The 21,119-nt window shown below is 45.3% G+C and overlaps 2 protein-coding genes across 4 annotated transcripts in view; one reads left to right on the top strand and one right to left on the bottom strand.

Moving 5' to 3' along the window:
• Window positions 1-384: 384 nt before the first annotated feature.
• On the bottom strand, window positions 385-6,428 carry LOC311515165 (uncharacterized protein). 2 transcript variants are annotated; one of them, XM_084618048.1, is made up of 4 exons: window positions 6,382-6,428; window positions 4,800-4,967; window positions 3,647-3,767; window positions 385-1,899 (listed from the first exon to the last, which is right to left on the bottom strand). In XM_084618048.1, the coding sequence occupies exon 4, from the start codon at window positions 1,449-1,451 to the stop codon at window positions 480-482; it is 972 nt and encodes a 323-aa protein (XP_084474174.1). In that variant the 5' UTR covers window positions 1,452-1,899; window positions 3,647-3,767; window positions 4,800-4,967; window positions 6,382-6,428; the 3' UTR covers window positions 385-479. The 2 variants fall into 2 exon arrangements, 1 of the variants encoding a protein (XP_084474174.1); XR_014710069.1 differs by lacking the exons at window positions 385-1,899; window positions 3,647-3,767; window positions 6,382-6,428 and adding an exon at window positions 3,946-4,526 and having other exon boundaries at window positions 4,800-4,959.
• A 6,937-nt stretch (window positions 6,429-13,365) lies between these two features.
• Window positions 13,366-21,119, top strand: part of AGK (acylglycerol kinase) — a 59,622-nt gene continuing 51,868 nt past the window's right edge. The window contains exons 1-2 of one of the 2 annotated variants that reach the window (XM_084617375.1): window positions 13,366-13,666; window positions 17,075-17,252. In XM_084617375.1, the coding sequence (XP_084473501.1) occupies window positions 17,143-17,252 (110 nt within the window). In that variant the 5' untranslated portion in view covers window positions 13,366-13,666; window positions 17,075-17,142. The remainder of the gene's footprint in view (window positions 13,667-17,074; window positions 17,253-21,119) is intronic. The other variant, XM_084617374.1, reaches the window with a different exon arrangement.

The following is a 21,119-nucleotide window of genomic DNA, read 5'->3' as shown; positions in this document are numbered from 1 at the left end:
GCTGCTGGAGGATCAAACCAGTATGCTCCAGTGTATGGTTGAGCTGCAGCAAAGGCAGCTGGAACACAGACTGCCACTACAGCCCCTGTGTAACCAACCGCCCTCCTCCCCAAGTTCCATAGCCTCCACACCCAGACGCCCAAGAACGTGGTGGGGGGGCCACCGGCCAACCAGCCACTCCGCCACAGAGGATTGCCCAAAAATAAGAAGGCTGGCATTCAATAAATTTTAAAGTTGTAAACTTTTAAAGTGCTGTGTGGCATTTTCCTTCCCTCCTCCACCACCCCTCCTGGGCTACCTTGGTACTTATCCTCCTATTTGTGTGATGAATGAATAAAAATGCATGAATGTGAAGCAACAATGACTTTATTGCCTCTGCAAGTGGTGATCGAAGGGAGGAGGGGAGGGTGGTTAGCTTACAGGGAAGTAGAGTGAACCAAGGGGCGGGGGGTTTCATCAAGGAGAAACAAAGAGAACTTTCACACCGTAGCCTGGCCAGTCATGAAACTGGTTTTCAAAGCTTCTCTGATGCGTACTGCGCCCTCCTGCGCTCTTCTAACCGCCCTGGTGTCTGGCTGCGTGTAACCAGCAGCCAGGCGATTTGCCTCAACCTCCCAACCCGCCATAAACGTCTCCCCCTTACTCTCACAGATATCGTGGAGCACACAGCAAGCAGTAATAACAGTGGGAATATTGGTTTCGCTGAGGTCTAAGCGAGTCAGTAAACTGCGCCAGCGCACCTTTAAACATCCAAATGCACACTCTACCACCGTTCTGCACTTGCTCAGCCTGTAGTTGAACAGCTCCTGACTACTGTCCAGGCTGCCTGTGTATGGCTTCATGAGCCATGGCATTAAGGGGTAGGCTGGGTCCCTAAGAATAACTATAGGCATTTCAACGTCCCCAAAGGTATTTTTCTGGTCTGGGAATAAAGTCCCTTCCTGCAGCTTTTGAAACAGACCAGAGTTCCTGAAGATGCGAGCGTCATGTACCTTTCCCGGCCATCCCACGTTGATGTTGGTGAAACGTCCCTTGTGATCCACCAGAGCTTGCAGCACTATTGAAAAGTACCCCTTGCGGTTTATGTACTCGCAGGCTTGGTGCTCTGGTGCCAAGATAGGGATATGGGTTCCGTCTATGGCCCCACTACAGTTAGGGAATCCCATTGCAGCAAAGCCATCCACTGTGACCTGCACATTTCCCAGGGTCACTACCCTTGAAATCAGCAGATCTTTGATTGCATGGGCTACTTGCATCACAGCAACCCCCACAGTAGATTTGCCCACTCCAAATTGATTCCCAACTGACCGGTAGCTGTCTGGCGTTGCAAGCTTCCACAGGGCTATCGCCACTCGCTTCTCAACTGTGAGGGCTGCTCTCATCTTGGTATTCATGCGCTTCAGGGCAGGGGAAAGCAAGTCACAAAGTTCCATGAAAGTGCCCTTACGCATGCGAAAGTTTCACAGCCACGGGAATCATCCCAGACCTGCAACACTATGCGGTCCCACCAGTCTGTGCTTGTTTCCCGAGCCCAGAATCGACGTTCCACAGCATGAACCTGTCCCATTAGCACCATGATGCATGCATTGGCAGGGCCCATGCTTTCAGAGAAATCTGTGTCCATGTCCCGATCACTCACACAACCGTGCTGACGTCGCCTACTCGCCCGGTATCGCTTTGCCAGGTTCTGGTGCTGCATATACTGCTGGATAATGCGTGTGGTGTTTAGTGTGCTCCTAATTGCCAAAGTGAGCTGAGCGGCTTCCATGCTTGCCTTGGTATGGCGTCCGCGTAGAAAAAATGTCTCCCCCTTTTGTCTCCTCCAACGATTGTCTGCCGTTGCTCTGACGGAGGGAGGGGCGACTGACGACACGGCTTACAGGGTTGGCTTACAGTGAGCTAAAATCAACAAAGGGGGTGGCTTTACATCAAGGAGTATTTCAGGCAGGACTTCACGAAGGGTTCCAATAAGAAAGGGTGCACCTAAGTTATTGTTCTTATTGGAACAAGGAGGCTAGTCTGGCCTCTGATTGACACATGGCTAGATTTACCTCGCTGCACCTTCTCTGTGAGTGACTGCAGTGTGACCTAGAGGAATGAGTCCCCTAGACGGGGAGCGGGGGGAAGCAAATGAGTACAAAACAAATCTGGTCTATTTCTTGTTTTGATACATTCCATCTATCTTTTACATCTTTGGCTGGCAGCAGACGGTGCAGAAGGACTGCATGCCATCCACATCTCAGGGCTGCTTGGCAGAAGATGGTACAATACGACTGCTAGCCATCCTCATCTCTTGCCTGCCTGGCAGAAGATGGTACAATAGGACTGCTAGCAATCCCTATCGCCTGCCTGCTCACCATAATATGGTTCAATAGGACTGACTGCAGGACTAAAGAGAATGACTTGATCAAGTCACTCCAAATTTAGTCCCTGCACACATGTCTCCCCAGGCGCTCCTGGCCAGGAGCACCTCGGACATGACGATGACGGCTACCAGTCCTATTGCACCGTCTGCTGTCACAAGGCAATGGGTTGCTGCTACTGTGTAGCAATGCAGTACCACGTCTGCCAGCACCCAGGAGACATACGGTGACAGTGAGCTGAGCGGGCTCCATGCTTGCCGTGGAATGGCGTCTGCACAGGTAACTCAGGAAAAAAGGCGTGAAACGATTGTCTGCCCTTGCTTTCACGGAGGGAGGGAGGGAACGGGGGCCTGACAATATGTACCCAGAACCACCCACGACAATGTTTTAGCCCCATCAGGCATTGGGATCTCAACCCAGAATTCCAATGGGCAGCGGAGACTGCGGGAACTGTGGGATAGCTACCCACAGTGCAACGCTCCGGAAGTCGACTCTAGCCTCGGTACTGTGGAAGCACTCCGCCGAGTTAATGCACTTAATGCACTTAGAGCATTTTCTGTGGGGACACACACACTCAAATGTATAAAACCGATTTCTAAAAAAATGACTTCTATAAATTCGACCTAATTTCATAGTGTAGACATACCCTGAGGAGCTCATCAATGTACCACCATTTCACAAGGAGAAACAAATGAAGACAACCAAAATAACAAGTCGAGAATTTGCCTGGCTTTTGGGTGAAGATGCAATTAATGCAATGGAAGAAAATCATTTTTCAAAGAACATCACATGGTCGCAGCCAAGAGGGTCCATTTCGAGAACAGCAACAAAGTAGGATGGATATCTTTGTAGGTGCAGTAAATGGTAACTGTTACTCTGAAACCTGCTTCAATTCTGTACAAGTTCGTATACTGCCCTCATCACCATAGTGCCTGAGCACCTTCCAGCAATGTATTAAGTGACATGAATATGACTAAACATTAATGGCAGAGTTGTATCCTTTAAATTGGATCCCAGACCACAATGCAATGTTACTTCAAAGAAAAAATGTATTAAGTAGCTAAAGAAACTGCACAGAATTCTAAAGCAATGATTGTTTCATATTGAGTACATAAATTCCCAATACAAAGTCAAATATCTTTTACTACTTGTTTTAAAAAACAGTGTCATGTAATAACTTTCCAGAAGGTAAATTCATCTGTACCACCAGTGTAATGACTCAAAACCTAACTGGCCATGAAAACAGGTACAAACATATTTTCAGTAAATGTCACAGAACTTACAGTCAAAGCAGAGTTGGAAGAATTCTTAGGTATCTTCCAAGGTGTCTGGAAGTAGACTATCACATTAAAACTGAAAAATCAGTAACTCCAGCAATCCATCCACCAAGAAAATTTCCATTTTCTCTCACACATTAAACAAACAAACAAACAAACAAAAGTTTATATTATGGAAAAAATGGGAGTTATTGAACAGGCAGAATAATCTAAACTGGGTTCATAGTAGTTGTAACTGAAAAGCCAAATGGATGTGCATTCATCAACATTATTTTAAAAGACATAAAATAAAACTATCTCATAAAAATTGTTGAAGTGGCAAGTAAGCTTTCCTAAGCAAAGAGAATTCTCGATATTAAATGCAAGACATGCATTTCAGCAGGGGTTGGATTGGTCCAACCTGAGTGACTCAGTGGGATGATCCTTTTCCCAGGTGGTTGTTCCTTATTCTCCAGAATATAAATCAAGTTAATTCTCATGCCCTTCTGATTGCAAAGATTTTTGCCAATAGGGAAAAAATTGGAGTGTGGGAGTGACTATTACAGTGATGGATTTACTCCTCTTGCTTTGAATTAAGATTAATAATGTTGCCCCCATCTCTGCCTAAGGATGGGAAGTAAAAATCTTGTCTTTGTAGAGTATTGGCACCAAATTTGGAAGAGGTGAAAGATCAAGCATATGCAAGAATGCACAGGACACATGGTCCAAGTTGTCAGAGACTTATCCAGTGGGGCTAATGTGATTTACACGACTGAGTCAAAACAAAATGAAAATTGAGATGTTCAGTGGAAAATCATCAGTGAATCTTTCCTTTTTCTTTTGGATTATGAGATGTTGCTGTTTGATTAACATTGTTCCAGGCGTTGTCCCATAGGTTCACAGGTCACTGGCTCAATACAAAATGAACGAATTGTTAATGATGTATTAGTTGTTTCCAAAGACTCTGATTAAAACAGTGTCATCTAGATATGGGGTGTAGACATGACTACATTAATGGCAGCCATGAGTTAAATATTGGGTCTGGATTTCTAATATTATAACTATCAATAATGTAGACTGAGATACAGATAATCAAAGTTCATGCTTTGGAATATAAGCTGATTGCCACAGGGATCAGCAACGAGGAAAAAACCTTAAATTCCCTCCCCCTTCCCCTTACCTGTACCGAGTTGCACAGTTGACCAGATGGATTATGGAGAAAAGGAGAAGTGCATTTTTCTCTGAAACATAAGGTATTAGTCACTGCAAGAGGCAAGATATCTGACTTGAAAAACCCATGGTTTCCTCCATCCATTCTGAATCATCCACTCTGGAGGCTCCTGAGATTCTATGTATGGAAGTGAAAATATTTGCTTGTTTGTTTAAGCCTGAGAGAAGTTAGCTATTTCCAAAGAGTTGGCCTATAGTTAACGCCCTTCCAAATGAACATTGTTTTAAAAGGCATTACAATCATGTGAGCAGTTCTGAAATCTGCTGTCTCTGTGTTAAACTAGTTTCTTTGAAGGCGTCCTTGCTACTCAGTCCATTCTGTGTTAATGATATACATTCAGATAGGAATAGACATATGGCCTTCGCCTTGGGCAGCTGGAGATTCCTAAAAGTAGGAATCAGTATCAGTTAATGACACTGACCTCCTTGGTAAAGTACTTTGAGATCTTCTGACGAATTAAGTATTATGATTATTAAAGAAGTAGTTTGGGATTCCTCTGTACACGGGAGACTCCAGAATGGGACTACACTCCATCAATGTTGGGGGTGTCAGAAGAGTTCCCTAGGGGACTCTTCCACCTGGTGTAAAGTAGGGCAGCCCTGTGGCAGCTCTAACTTATGCTGGGGGACAGCTGACCTGCAGCCTGCGCCAGGATCAGAAGAGGTGGGTTAGATCCACCTTTGCCTCCCTGCCCACCTCAGTTGTGCTGTGCCAGAGCTAAGGATGCAGGCCTGGACATTCTCTCTAATATCTAGGTGACATTCTGTCCAAAATATGGCTCATATGAGTGCAGAGACTTCTGAAATGAATCCCCATTTTAGGAATAGACCTGCTACAGGATTGCTATTTGGGTGATGCAATATAGCTGTTTAATGGCTTTCCAGTGTAATTCAAAAGCCATGAATATTTCCATGTTAACTTTTCCCTAGGGAAATAAAGAATACAATCTGAGAACCAGGGAATATTCCTGAGCCATGGGCTAGTATTGGGAGGGAGATGGCTGTGGGTCAAGTGGTTGTTATTTGCTGCAGTGCTGTGTCAGGAACATCCCTTCTAAATTTTTGGCTGGGGAAGGTAAAGAAATCCTCCCAGAACCTGTTTTTCTAGTACAAGAGCAAAAGGAGAGTGTGGAGGGGAAGGCAGAAATGTTATTCCCCGGCAGATTTTCTCTGAGTTGCCCAACCAAAACTCTGCCAGTGTAATTTAGATCATTCTCTAAGCCAGTGGAGCAGGCATTAATGATGGATGTGACTAGCCTGGGGACCAGCCGCCGCAGGCAGCATCAGAAATGAGGGCAAGGGAGCCCATCCTGAACCTTTTCTGATCTCGCAGTCCAGAAAACCACTCAGCCTGGCTTCGGTAACTGCCTCGTGCCTCCTCCCCCATCCCAGGCTGTGCCTTGTATTGGAAGGTGGAGGCTAGGGAAGAAAGGGTAACAAGCAGACCCAGCAGATGGATAGGCAGCATAGATAGCAGCATAGAAGCAGAAGGATAGACACACAAAGTGAAAGACGTGAGGAGGGAAACCCACCAAAGGCACAAGTGTCTTGAGGGATCCTACCTCATGTAGGGAAAGACTGCTGCCTTCTGCAGCCCAGCCTGTTTCTATGGCTCAGCCATGATAGAAAGGCTCCAGCCTACCAAAGAGTATCGTAGCTGGAGGAATGTGTACGCTTACAAGGCCAGAGTTCCCTTCTAACAGCCTGAGCTAGAGAGCCACCTAGTGGGCCCTCTTCCAATCCTGAGAACAATTTTTGCTTCAATGAAAAGGGACTGGTCACCATATTCTAAACCAGGCCTGGTTTTAGAGATTCTGGTGGCCTGAATGAGACTTGATTACAATCCCCTAATTGGGTCGGAGACAATGGGAGAGTGTGAATCTGCAGTTTCTTCACCATCAAAAGGAAAGCTTGAGTGTTTTGTGTCAGAAGCAAGAAGCACTTCCTTTTCCCGACCAGCTGAACATTAGTAGTGTGCAGGGAGAGGAAGATAGTAACCAGGCACTCTGCTGCCTTTGTTTGGTTAAGAATATAGTTGTATTCTGGCCTATCAAGCATGCAACTCCTACTGACGGCTGCATTCGGCCTATTGGCAGTGCAGGTGGCTTTGTTTCCATTTCCGCCACTGAGAATCATGCAGGGAATTTGTTGAAGTACAGTCACCACTGAGTTGGAGGGAGCTCTGGTACTGGTGTAGGAGCTCTTGGTTGTAGCCCTAGAATGTCCCACCACCACCACACCCTTGCCTTGGCTGAAATTTTAGAGGTCAGGCTTTGGATTACCCAGCAAACTGGTAGTATGATACAGAGATCTCCATTTTCCATTGCTGCAAAGATGAAAGAAGAGAACAAACAGATAGGGATGGACATGTGAGTGCGAGGCTCACAGTCTTGGCTCTTCCAGTTACCTAAAGACACTCCTGTATGCACTGTGTATTTCTGGTGTAAGAACGAACTGGAGATTCAACATGGTGCAACTTAGTCGGCTACACTAGAATTACTCAATGAAGCTGCAATTCTCACTTTCCGCATGCAGCCCAGAATCAAGCTCAGGTCTGTTGCCTTCAGATCTTGAACTTGAACCTGTAGTGTTCAACAGTGACTTTTAGTGAAATTTGGGTTTATAACTCATGGTGCTTTTGAAAATGTCACCCAAAATTACATATCAACTGATGAATTCAATGGCCTATATGAAACAAGAAGGTAACTTCAGTCCCATTCTCAGTGGACAGGTCCAGGTCACAGCCTACCACCACATCTGAATTAGTGCCCTAATTGGTGGTCTTAGGACAGATTAAAGGCAGGTCTACACTACAGCAGGGGATGCTCTGAGATCGATCCACCAGCGGTCGATTTAACGGGTCTAGTAAAGACCTGCCAAATCGACTGCAGATCGTTCTCCAGTCAACCCCTGTACTCTACCCCTGATGAGAAGCGTAAGGTAAGTCGACGGGAGATTTTCTCCTGTCAACCCGCCATGGTGTAGACCCTGTGGTAACTTGACCTAAGGTATGTCGGCTATTACACGTTATTCATGTAGCTGGAGTTGTGTAGCGTAGGTCGACTTACCGCGGTAGCGTAGACATAGCCTCAGAGTAAAAAGCCATGAAGACTGAACTACTCTGCCCTGTGTGGGTGAGCAACTGAAGGACATTGGCCAGGTAGCGGGGAGAAGCTTTCCATTGCCTGTGCTCCTGCTGAAGCTTCTGCATGGCTAAAGAGAGGAATCAAGATATAGAGCTCTTAGTCAAGCATCTTTGACATGCAGTGAATTTACGTAAGCTAAAAACAAAGATGTCCCAGAGGCAGTGTCATATTTCTCAGGCTTCTTTCGCTGGCAAACTTGGCAGTGGTAGTGCAGGCAGACTGGTAGGATGAGAAAAACATTGTCCTTCAAATTGGGTCAGACCTGAGTAACTGGGGATGAGGCATCACCCTACAGTTGCAAACAATTTGTGGGCTAATTTCAGCTGATACATCTCAAGCTCCCATAACAAGCATTTTGACAGTTAGGCCAATCTTTTGAACATTGACTCCCTCCAAACTACATAAACCCTCCCAACAATCAGACAAGAAGAAAACATTTATTTCAGCTTCCTTCAGTCTGCAAATGCAGAACTGTTTTGCTTAGATTTAAAAAAATGACTACAGTATAGAATCCAGAGGGTGTTTTAGATTGACCCTTTACCTTGTCTTCCACTGCACCTGCTGTGCTACCAATAGCCTTTAACATTATATGAAAAATAATTGAATACTTGGAAGAAGGTACTTAGTATATTCAGCAGCACAGTAGATGCGATCTACCTTTAGGGTGATCAGATGTTCACAGCCAAAAAATAGGACATGTATTTTTGCCAGGAGGGATTTCAGCAAGGACTCTGCATCAGTACATAAGCAAAGCCAGATAGTAAGGCAAGTGTAAAATCTTTTGTTTTCTTTAGTGTTACTAGTGGCTACAGCTCACTTGAAAGCGTCATCTAGAATTTCTAAGCCAGATTCTCAGCTACTGTAAGTCTGCACAATATCATTAAAATCCACTGATTTACACCATCTGAGGATCTTGCTTCCCATGTGATTACATTAAACAGAAAGCATCTAGCTGAAAGCTAACTTTAAGTAGATACAAAGACCGATTTTGCTACTGTAGTGTCCCACTAACCTTATGGAAAGGCCCTTTTGCAATTTTATTCTAAACCCTTTTCCCCAGTGTTATTCCAAACCCTATTTTAAGGTGTTGATCGGTGCTTAACTTGTAAAGAAAGAGGTCCCAGGGCTCAAGCAATTTTTTACATTCATAACTGATGCAGCAATCCCAGAGGTGCTGGGCTACAAACTGCCAAGCCTAGGGGTGCTGGGGCTCAGCACTGGTGTTGATAGACAATTATTCTTTGAACTAAATTTCTCAAGCTTACATTCAGCCCAGAGGTGTTTTCCTGTGCATGAACTTTGATATATTTCCATTTGGCCATTTCAGAGATCCCCAAGCATAGAAAATGCTTCAGACATTAACCATTTTCCAGATTGTTTTGGGTGGGTGTTTACATACTCAAAAATGGCTTTATTTTAAAAGTGTACACTTGCCATGGCAGAAGTCTTCAATAAGCAAACGGGGACTTGATATGTTTGAAGAGATTTGCCGAGGAAATAAAATTGTAAGTATTTGCCAGTTATTTCTGACACATCATAAAGTGTCCCTGCATTTTAAAAAGTTATAACTGCATATTATACTTTCACAAAATAGGGAGAATGGGAGTGTTAAAAAAGGACAATTGGCCACGCTGCCTTAAGACAGGCAAAAAATAGGACAATCCTACAAAAAGTAGGGCATTCAGTCATCCTATTCTACCTGGATATAACTGGAACATTCAGCAGCACTCCAAGTATGACTCTGTAAGCAGTGACTGAAAAAAGATGTTGGGGTTTTGGTGGATAATCAGCTGAACATGAGCCAGCAGCGTGACACTGTGGCCAAAAGGGCTAATGCAATCCTTGGATGCATAAACAGGGGAATCTTGAATAGAAGTAGAGAGGTGATTTTATCCTGTATTTGGCACTGCTGTGACCGCTGCTGGAATACTGTGTCCAGTTCTGGTGCCCACCATTCAAGAACGATGGTGATACATTGGAAAGGGTTCAGAGAAGAGCCATGAGAATGATAAAAGGATTTGAAAACATGCCCTATAGTGATAGACGCAAAGAGCTCAATATGTTTAGCTTAACAAAGAGAAGGTTATGGGATGACTTGATTACAGTCTGTAAGTATCTATATGTGGAATAAATATTTAATAACAGGCTCTTCAGTCTAGCTGGCAGACAAAGGTGTACCATGATACCAGGGCTAGAAGCTGAAGCTAGACAAATTCAGACTGTAAATAAGGCATAAATTTTTAAGAGAGAGAGTAATTAGCCATTGGAACAATTTCCCGAGGGTCATGGCGAATTCTCCATCACTGACAATTTTTAAATCAAGTTTGGATGTTTTTCTAAAAGATCTGCTCTAAGAATTATTTTGGGGAAATTCCATGGCCTGTGCTATACAGGAGGTCAGACTACATGATCACAATGGTCCCTTCTGGCCTTGGAATTTATGAATCTATGAATGAGTGGACATATTTAGAACAGTTAACAACACAACAGGTGCATTATACAGAGAAATAGCTGGAACATTTAGCAGCAAAGGACGTTTGTTGCATCAGGATGTACCTGGAATATTCATAAGCAGTTAATCAAACCAAAACAGACCTTTTATTCCAGAGAGAATTTGTTCCAGAGCATAAAATGAAACATTAGATATCTCACAGCAGGGGAAAGAACCCATAGGTTTTGGTCTATTTTCTGTACACCAAAATGCTAAGGACGGAATGCCCCCTGGATTCTCCCCTACGTCACCTCCATGACAGGCTTCTTGAATAGCCAAAGACCTATGACCGCATCATCATTTGCGTTGTCCCCAGCACGTAAGAGGAATGAAAGTTATATTGTACCTGGGAGCTGGAAAAGCAGTGGAGGAAATGACTCCCTTCTCCCAAGAGGCATAAGACCCCCAGGATTTGGCCTGTCGAAAAAACAGTTACTCCTAGAAGTTGTACCAGCAGCAGCTACATTTGCTGTAGTAGGGGCAAGTATGTGCCACCTGGTGCCTTTAAAGCCTCTGCACCCCTATCACATTTTGCTCATTTGTTCCTGGATATACATGATGACCTTATGAGCACAGGAGGAGTCAGATAGCAGATGGACTAAACAGACATCATGTTCATGTTCTTATGCATGAGAAACACTGCCAGCTATTTGTTCATGCAGGCTGTTTGACTGGACAGGGCAGAGAAAGAATGGGAGAGGCCCTTGTAGCCCTGGGAGTCTCTGTTATCAGACAAAGACGATTTGTACTGAGGCATAGGACTGATTTTCAGGGACAAGTGTGGAGGGTATCTAGGATGACTTGCCCAGGAATGTCATGTGTGTGAGAGTGAGGGTCAGATAGTGGGTTGGAGGATGGTTAGTGAAGAAGACTGGGGTGAGTGAAAGCCGGGTAAGGGATACTTTGCCCTGGAAGAGGATTTTAGCAAGTGGACGAGATTTGTACATATTGGGGAACATATACGTAAGAGGACATATGCATGACAACTAAGTGAGCACAGAATAGTGAAGTATCTTGCCTAGGGTCACACAGTGAGTCGGCAGTGGAGCTGGTATAGAACCCAGGTTTCCTGATTCCCAGTTCAGGGCTCAGTTCACACAGTAACCCACTGAAAAAAACCTTTATTCATAAATTCCAAGGCCAGGTGGGACCATTGTGATCATCTAGTCTGACCTCCTGTATTACAGACCAGAGAACATCCCCAAAATAATTCCAAGATCATACCTTTTAGAATCAGTCCTCATTTAAAAATTGTCAGTGATGGAGAATCCACCACAATCCTTGGTAAATTGTTCCAATGGTTAATTATTCTCATTTTTTTAAATGTATGCCTTATTTCCAGTCTGAATTTGTCTTGCTTCAACTTCCACCCATTGGATCATGTTACACCTTTCTCTGCTATACTGAAGAGCCCATTATTAAATATTTGTTCCCTGTGTAGATACTTATAGATTGTAATCAAATCACCCCGTAACCTTCTCTTTGTTAAGCTAAATAGACTAAGCTCTTTGAGTTTATCACTGTATGACATGTTTTCTAATCTTTTAATCATTTTCATGGCTCTTCTCTGAACCCTTTTCAATTTATCAACATCATTCTTGAATTGTGGGTGCCAGAACTGGACACAGTATTCCAGCAGCGGTTGCACCAGTGTCAAATACGGAAGTAAAATAACCTCTCTACTCCTACTCAAGATTCATGTTTATGCACCCCAGGATCACATTAGTTCTTTTGACCACAGCATCACACTGTAGCTCATGATCAGCTGATTATCCACCAAAGCCCTCAAATCTTTTTCGTAGTCATTGCTTCCCAGGATAGAGTCCCCCATTCTGTAAGTATGGCCTACTTTCTTTGTTCCTAGATGTATACATGTACATCTAGCCATATTAAAACATACATTGTTTGCTTGCACCAACTTTACCAAGCGATCCAGGAGAGACTTTAAACACTACCTTAAAATTAGTCCCCAAAGAGTATCCCATTATTAAATGAGTGAGTCATGGAGCAAGATATGTATAAAGGAAGGGAGCGGAGGGCTAGTCCCCATTACAGTTGCAGTATTATTTCATTTTATTTCTCAGAAAAGTGATTCTATTTCAATTAATTTTATTGGGGTTGTATAGCTTGCAGGTGGGCCCAATTCATCCAGCTCCGGTCAAATTAGTGGGACTGTGTTGCCAACTCTGACAATTTTATTATGAGTCTATCACAGTGCTTAATTTGTGCAAGGGTTTGCCAAGGCTGAGCCTCAGCACCTCAAGGCTTGGCAATTCATAGCCCTGCTACCTTTGGGGTTGCCGTGTCAGATATGAAAGTAAAAAAATTGCTTGAGCCCTGGCACCTTTCATTACAAATTAAGCACGGCTCTAGCGACATTTAGTATTCTTTTTAGAGCCTCACCTCTTAGAGGCCTGTGAGTATGTGAAAATCTCAGCTATCATTAACAACAACAAAAATACAAGTTACTAGCCCTCATGGGAGAGGGGCAAAGCTGGAAAACAGGAACGCTAAATGATCAAAAACCAGGAGGCAAATAAAAAGAACCCCACCTTGTATTATATTTTAAATTCTCGTGATTTTTAAGCCAATCTCGAGATATGTTGGGGCTTGCCTCACAATTTTTTTTGCGTGCTTGGCATCAGCATTAGCGAGGGGATCAGCTGCTTTTCAAGGCCACCCAGGATATACCCCTATGAAAAAAGGAGGAGAGCGGTTATTGTTGGGGGACCTGGCACCAGAAGGTGGTGTGCGGTAAGTCATAGGCACAGCTCGGAAACCAGGAAAGGTGAAATCCTGCCGCTTCCCCCATTGAAGTCAAGGGCAAACCCGGCACTGACCAGCCCAGACGGGCCCCGCCCCGCCCAGAAGCGCTGGAGCCGGCCAAGCGCCTGGCTGGCGGCAGCGCCCGAACGCACCAGCGCGGTGCAGGAGGCTGGGCCCCATAAGGGCGCCCCTTAACACAGGCCCGAGGGCCGGAGTCAGCCCAGCCCAGCGCCCCGCTGACCCTTCCCGCGGCCCCGCCAGGCGGGCGCGGGGCGGAACCGAGCGCCGCGGGAGCTGTTTCCAGTGGGGACCGTGCTCGGGCGGCAGCAGGAAGGAGGCTGCGGCGTGTGCGGGGGCTGCGGGGACCCGGGCCCGGCTGCGCGTCCGAAGCCCCCGCCAGGCACAGGCTGCAGGGTGAGAGGGGGCGGCAGGGCAGGTGGGGGGAGAGAGGCGGCAGGGGGGCAGGCATGGGGCGCAGAGGCTGCAGGGGGCAGGGCAGGCGGGGGGAGAGAGGCTGCAGGGGGGCAGGGCAGGCAGGGGGGAGAGAGGCTGTAGGGGGCAGGGCAGGCAGGCATGCATGGGGCGCAGAGGCTGCAGAGGGAGAGAGGCTGCAGGGGGGCAGGGCAGGCGGGGGGGAGAGAGGCTGCAGGGGGCAGGCATGCATGGGGCACAGAGGCTGCAGGGGGGCAGGGCAGGCATGCATGGGGCGCAGAGGCTGCAGGTGGAGAGAGGCTGCAGGGGGGCAGGGCAGGCGGGGGGAGAGAGGCTGCAGGGGGCAGGGCAGGCATGCATGGGGCGCAGAGGCTGCAGGGGGAGAGAGGCTGCAGGGGGGCAGGGCAGGCATGGGGTGCAGAGGCTGTGGGGCGAGAGGGGAGCAGGGCTCACAGAGGCTACCGGGCGTGGGGGGCTGCAGAGGCTGCCGGGCGCGGGGGTTGGGTCTGGTAGGCTGCACAGAGGGCATTGGGCTGTTCAGTTATTTGCGTGCCTTCAGGTATAGTACTGCAGAGAGTGTCTGTCATTTGTTCTTTTTTGCACTTGATGGTGAAAACCGTGTGTGGCGAATAGGCATTGAGTGCCTATATGTGGGGCCCTACCAAATTCATGGTCCATTTTGGTCAATTTCACGGCCATTGGATTTAAAAAATTGTAAATTTCATGATTTCAATGGTGCATCCCATGAAGTGAGCTGTAATTCAGGAAAGCTTATGCTCAAAGCAATTTGTTAGTCTCTAAGGTTCCACAAGTCCTCCTTTTCTTTTTGCGGATACAGACTAACACAGCTGCTACTCTGAAACCGTTCATGATTTCAGCTATTTAAATCTGAAATTTCACAGTGTTGTAGTTGTAGGGGTCCTGACCCAAACAGGAGTTGTGTGTATGGGCGGGGGAGGGTTGTGGTACTGCTACCCTTACTCCTGCACTGCTGCAGGTGGCAGCAGCTGCCTTCAGAGCTGGGCAGCTGGAGAGCGGTGGCTGCTGGCCGGGAGCCTAGCTCTGAAGGCAGAGCTGCCGCTGCCAGCAGCAGTGCAGAAGTAAGGATGACATGGTGTGGTATTGCCACCCTTACTTCTGCGCTGCTGCCTGCAGAGCTGGGCCCTCAGCAGCCACTACACTCCAGTCACCCAGCTCTGAAGGCAGCAGCACAGAAGTAAGGGTGGCATGGTATGGTATTGCCACCCTTACTTCTGCACTGCTGCTGGTGGGGCACTGCCTTCAGAGCTGGGCACTTGGCCAATAGTCGCCGCTCTCCGACCGCCCAGCTCTGAAGGCCATGCAGAAGTAAAGGTGGCAATACCACGACCCTCCTTAAAATAACCTTGCAATTCCCTTTCGGGTCTGGACCCCCTATCTGAGAAATGCTGGTCTCCCCCATGAAATCTGTGTGGGATAGGGTAAAAGCACACAAAAGACCGCTCTCATGTGGGGAGGCCAGATTTCAAGGTCCGTGATGTGTTTTTCATGGCTGTGAATTTGGTAGGGCCCTAGGTATATGGTATGCAGAAACAGAGAGCATTTTTATGGACCCGCCAAGGGAGGAGAGGATTTCCTTACCAGTTAGAGATGGTTAGGTGACCTTATAATAGTTTTCCTGTTGTGGAAAGCATGTTTGTTGTGCAGGCTAACTGTGCAGACGGATCTATCCCTCTATCAATAGGTGTTTTTCAGCTCTTGGTCAAAAACAACGAGGAGTCCTTGTGGCACCTTAGATGAGGTGAGTTGTAGCTCACGAAAGCTTATGCTCAAATAAATTCGTTAGTCTCTAAGGTGCTGCAAGTACTCCTTTTCTTTTTGCAGATACAGACTAACATGCCTGCTACTCTGAAACCTTAGAGACTAACAAATTTATTTGGGCATAAGCTTTCTTGGGCTAGAACCCACTTCATCAGATGCATGGAGTGGAAAATACAGGAGCAGGTATAAATACATGAAAAGATGTGAATTGCCTTACCAGGTGTGAAGTTAGTCTCACAAACAATTCAATTGACAGCAGGATACTAAGGGAGGGAAAATAACTTTTGAAGTGGTAATGAGAGTGGCCCAGACAGTTGACAAGAAGATGTGAGTAACAGTAGGGGGAAATTAGTATTGGGGAAATTAGAGTTAGGTTTTATAATGACCAACTACTCCCAGTCTTTATTCAGGCCTAATCTGATGGTGTCCAGTTTGCAAATTAATTCCAGTTCTCCAGTTTCACGTTGGAGTCTGTTTCTGAAGTTTTTTGGTTGAAGAATTGCCACTTTTAGGTCTTTTATTGAGTGGCCGGGGAGATTGAAGTGTTCTCCTACTGGGTTTTGAATGTTATGATTCGTGATGTCAGATTTGTGTCCATTTATTCTTTTGCGTAGAGACTGTCCGGTTTGGCCAATGTACATGGCAGAGGGGCATTGCTGGCACATGATGGCATATATCACATAGGTAGATGTGCAGGTGAATGAGCCCCTGATGGTCTGGCTGATGTGGTTAGGTCCTATGATGGTGTCCCTTGAATAGATATGTGGACAGAGTTTGCACTGGGGTTTGTTGCAGGGTTTGATTCCTGGGTTGGTGTTTTTGTTCTGTGGTGTGTGGTTGCTGGTGAGTATTTGCTTCAGGTTGGGGGGCTGTCTGTAAGCGAGGACTGGCCTGTCCCCCAAGGTCTGTGAGAGTCAGGGATTGTCCTTCAGGATAGGTTGTAGATCCTTGATGGTGCGCTAGAGAGGTTTTAGTTGGGGGCTGCAGGTGACAGCTAGTGATGTTCTGTTAGTTTCTTTGTTGGGCCTGTCTTGTTGTAGGTGACTTCTGGGTACCATTCTGGCTCTGTCAATCTGTTTCTTCACTTCAGCAAGTGGGTATTGTAGTTTTAAGAATGGTTGATAGAGATCCTGTAGGTGTTTGTCTCTGTCTGAGGGATTGGAGCAAATGCGGTTATATCTTAGAGCTTGGCTGTAGACAATGGACCGTGTGGTGTGGTCAGGGTGAAAGCTGGAGGCATGTAGGTAGGAATAGCGATCAGTAGGTTTCCGGTATAGGGTGGTGTTTATGTGACCATCGCTTATTAGCATTGTAGTGTCTAGGAACTGGATCTCTTGTGTGGACTGGTCCAGGCTGAGGTTGATGGTGGGGTGGAAATTGTTGAAATCTTGGTGGAATTCCTCAAGGGCCTCCTTTCAGTGCATCCAGATGATGAAGATGTCATCAATGTAGCACAAGTAGAGTAGGGGCGTAAGGGGATTAGAGCTGAGGAAGTGTCTAGTTTCCTTGAAGGGAAAGGAAGCAGGGGTTTTAGAAGCAATAATATCACAGTTGTCTCTGCTCTCATTGAATTAATCTTGTTATTATTAGCTCATCACACTGAGACTTCCAAGTTCTCATCCTCCATCCTCTTCCTGCATTGCCCCGTGAAGATAGACATGGCCAGGGTGGTCAGAATGTTTAAAGCCTTCAAGACTCACTGGAAGAAAACCACAGTTGGGGTCTGCTTGCTCACCTGGGGAGGAAACTGGCTCTATGGAAAACACTGGTAATTATTACCTGCCCTTAAAGAAGTACGATAACAATGAACCTTTGTCTGTATTTTTGCTAATACCTTTTGATGTGACATGTGGATAGTAGTGTAATTGGGCAAACATCTGTAAAACTTGAGAAGGGTGGTTATAGATAGAGCTGCTTGCTTGGGATCCGTTAACAGCCTACAGGGCAATGACAAGACTGAGAGGTTTTTACATAGGCATGGTTATCCAGAGAGAAGCTGCAGTAGCTTAGCTATAGGAAGTGTACCTCTCGGGGAATTCTGCACCAAAAAATAAAACTCTCTGCACACAGTATTTTAAAATTCAGCATATTTTATTTGTCAAAATAACACAGTGTAATCACTCTGGTTTCAATTATTTTGATAATTTATTTAAACTACAATACAACGGCTGGAGAATGGGGTGGGGAAGTACTGGAGGAAATCCCCAAACCCCCTTGCCTAACAGTAATGTAGCTAGGTTTGACCCTTTATTTCTTATATTTATTAGTCAACAAATATATGCAGCCATATGCTCAGTGTTACATCATAGGCAACTGAAGAGCAAGTGAGGGCTGGGGAATCAAACCCACAATTTATATTGGCTACTGATCATCTCCAGAAAGGTCAGTAACAAACAGTTCATGGAGCACATTTTGATAGGAAATTTTACAGTACAAAACTTTAGATTCATTCTAATCACTAATGTACCATAAGCATTTATAAGGCCATACTGCCCTTTACACCACTCTGGCAATGTAATGGAGCTTTAAAATGTTTACATCTGTTTTATACTCCTGGGGGAGTTCACAAAGACAATGGAACAATTCACTAAGCAGTCAGGCTGCTGCATTCTGCTCTGCCTGAGGGGACAGCGCCTGCCCCATGCCTACCTCCTCAGAAACACCCCAAAACCCTGCCCCTCCACATCGAGCATGCTGCAATAGCAAGTGAGAGGAACAGTGTGTCTCTCTCACATACATGACTGCCCAGCTCCCACTCCCCTTCCTGGCGGTGATTTACGTCTCTACCGGACCAACCTGCCTGCACTGCTGGGTATGGGCACCTGACTGCTCTTGCAGCTTCCCTTTGCTTCCCTTTCAGAAGTAATTTTTCTGCGGGGAAGCAAAGAAATCTGTGGGGGACATGAATTCTGTGCACCACAGTGACGCAGAATTCCCCCAGGAGTATCTGATACGTCAAAAGGGATTACTTTTTAAACTTTTTTATAATGACTGGCTCTTAAAAATAATATTATTCTTAAATTTCGACACAACAGGAATGCTTGTTTTCTATTAAGACAGGTACCTTCTATGTACATGGCTCAGTTCTCTTTGAAAGTATCATACCACTTTAAAAAAATATCATTAATTCTTTGTATTCCTTTTCTTCTGACATTCTGAGAAGCACTTGTTCTTCTGGAGATACTCTCCTTCAAGCTCACCTAAGTTTTTTAAAATACATTTTTAAAGCACAGGAAGCCCTTTGGGGTTATTGGTTGCCCCTTCCATTAAGCCACATTCTTAAGAAGACTGCTGAACTTAACCTATGATTTCCAGACTCAGTCATCCAATGGCTTCTCTGTCATAAATTTGAGGTAGTTCCTACAGTACCTTAAAGAGACAGACTAGTGGAGTAGCATGGATTGCCTCGGAATTAGGCTGGAGGAGAGAGAGATTTTTCTCCTCTAAGTTGTAAAATCCAGTTGTTGTTCGAACAGCATTATAGCAATGAATAAAAATATAAGTCCTGCGCCTGCAAATAGTTCCTCTAGCACAGATTCCTGTGCCTGTGTGGATGTCAGTAGCACTCCACATGAACACAGTGATATGCCCAAGTGGATCTGATTGCACAATTAGGGTTTTCCCCATTATTTTTGTTATTAATGTAGTTCTTATGAAAGGTGCCAAATTAACAGGCCTTGGAAACTTTAGTTCTATAACAGGTACAGCATTAGCCACAGCATTTAAGCTTCCCTGCCTTGCTTTGTCTTGTGCTACCAACAGAACTGGATGGGCCACCTTCAGGAAGGATTTGGTGGTTCAGGCTTCATACTCATTCAGTTTTTGACCTCCCTACTGGTAGCTCCCTTACTAGAGTGTGGACAGGGCACTAACAGTCATTCTAACTACCTTATATGCAACTAGTGCAATTGTTATCTTCACCTGCATGTTAAAGTACTATTTTTAAGTGCCCATCAATAAGCACACATGTGATTTCAGCATCAGCACAACTTTAGTTCCCGTGATTGCATTCTAGATATGTCAGCATCTGCCATAGGCAAAATATTGTTTGCCTTTTGAAATAAGATCACCCGCTCCTCCCTCACCAACTAGAGCAACAGCATGTATAGTATAGTTTCCTCTGTTGCTCGTTTCTGTTATCTCTGGAATAAATGTTCCCCACAGGGCTCTAAATCCTGGACTGGTTTCTGAAAAGATTTAAACAGACTTAAATTTTAATCCCAATTTTTAAGATTACTGTTAACATGATTTCATTATAGTGCAAATATAGCCAAATGATTCTGAAGTGCTATTGCTTTGGGTGTTGCAATTTGCTCCATCATCTCCCTGTGTCTTTTAAATCAGTGTGACAAGGGCTTAACTGTTTTTTCCCCCTAATGTTAAAATGCTGCCAAGGCCTCAGTGGAAAACAAATCTGCTTATACTGTGTATTATATTTTTCTTATTTCTTGTTCCCGGTGCTTTTTTTCTTCTTAGGGATATCCGCATTAAATCAGAATCTTTGTTTTGAAGTGTCAGTCTGCTTTGGCGGCTTTCTTCATGCCTAACTCTTGGGGCTTAGCTGTCTTCAGGGAAGTCACACCAGCAGAAAATTTGGCCCATAGTCTTTTCTTTGTGATAGTGTAATTGGTTACTGTGGCACTGATTGATGCCATGGAGCATGATGACTTCAAGTGAGGAATAAGCAGTGACAGCAGATGAGCGGAGGTTCTGATTTCATGTACATGCCTCCAATAACCAAAAGACCAATGAAAGAGAAATGTCAACTACACGAAATTATAAGTAGAAGTGTCTCTTCTTAATAGGTTGCCTTTCACAATTTTTCTATGAGATTTCAGTGAGTCTTTGAGGCTATTCCCCCCTTTCTTTCCCCAGAAGCAGCAGAAAAGCTGACCTTTGGTTCCTATGCGAAAGCTTTGCCCGCTCTCTTGGGTGCCCAAATAGAACCATATTCAAGCACTTTCTGCTGCATGGGTGTGGGGGAGGAGGGCAGGCCTTGGAGAGCCCCTTGAGGGTGACTCCACACTCCCTCCTCATACAGCACAGTGGAGCAGTCCTCTGCAGCAATATTCAGGGAGGATTGTGGACAGCACAGGAATACGTGCCCAGTGGGTCAACCTATTGCATGATCCACTGGCCTTCAGAAGGAGTGATGGGCCACATTCAGTACTGCTCGTCTTGTCTTGTCATAAGAGTAGCTGACACAGAGAATTCCATTTTTCATCATGTGACTCCCCCACCCCAAGACACATCAGTCCATTTATGTGAGCTTTATTCCATTATTATTTGTATTACAGTAGCACCTAAAGGCCCATGAAAGATCATAGCCCCCCTCTGCTAGGCATGTTATCTGCGTAGCAAGACACATCCCTGCCCTGAAGAGCTTACAGTCTAAAGCAGACAAGACAGACATATGGTAGAAGGGGAAACAGAGGCACAGAGAGGGAAAATCACTGTACTGCCTTTGGTCCACATGGTGTATTCTGGAGTACTCTTTTCTACTTACTGTACAATGTGAACATTTTGCATATGGTATATTTCATGCTTTAAATTGCAACGGATTTTTGTGCAGATGGTTCCATGTAATTACCTGTAACTTAATAACTAGTTCAGTTGTTTTTGAATTCATTCTAAA

This window comes from Lepidochelys olivacea, assembly GCF_965140295.1.
Source record: "Lepidochelys olivacea isolate rLepOli2 genome assembly, chromosome: 1".
Taxonomy (NCBI): domain Eukaryota; kingdom Metazoa; phylum Chordata; order Testudines; family Cheloniidae; genus Lepidochelys; species Lepidochelys olivacea.
Note: the sequence above shows the minus strand (reverse complement) of the source record. Positions and strands in the feature narration are given on the sequence as shown.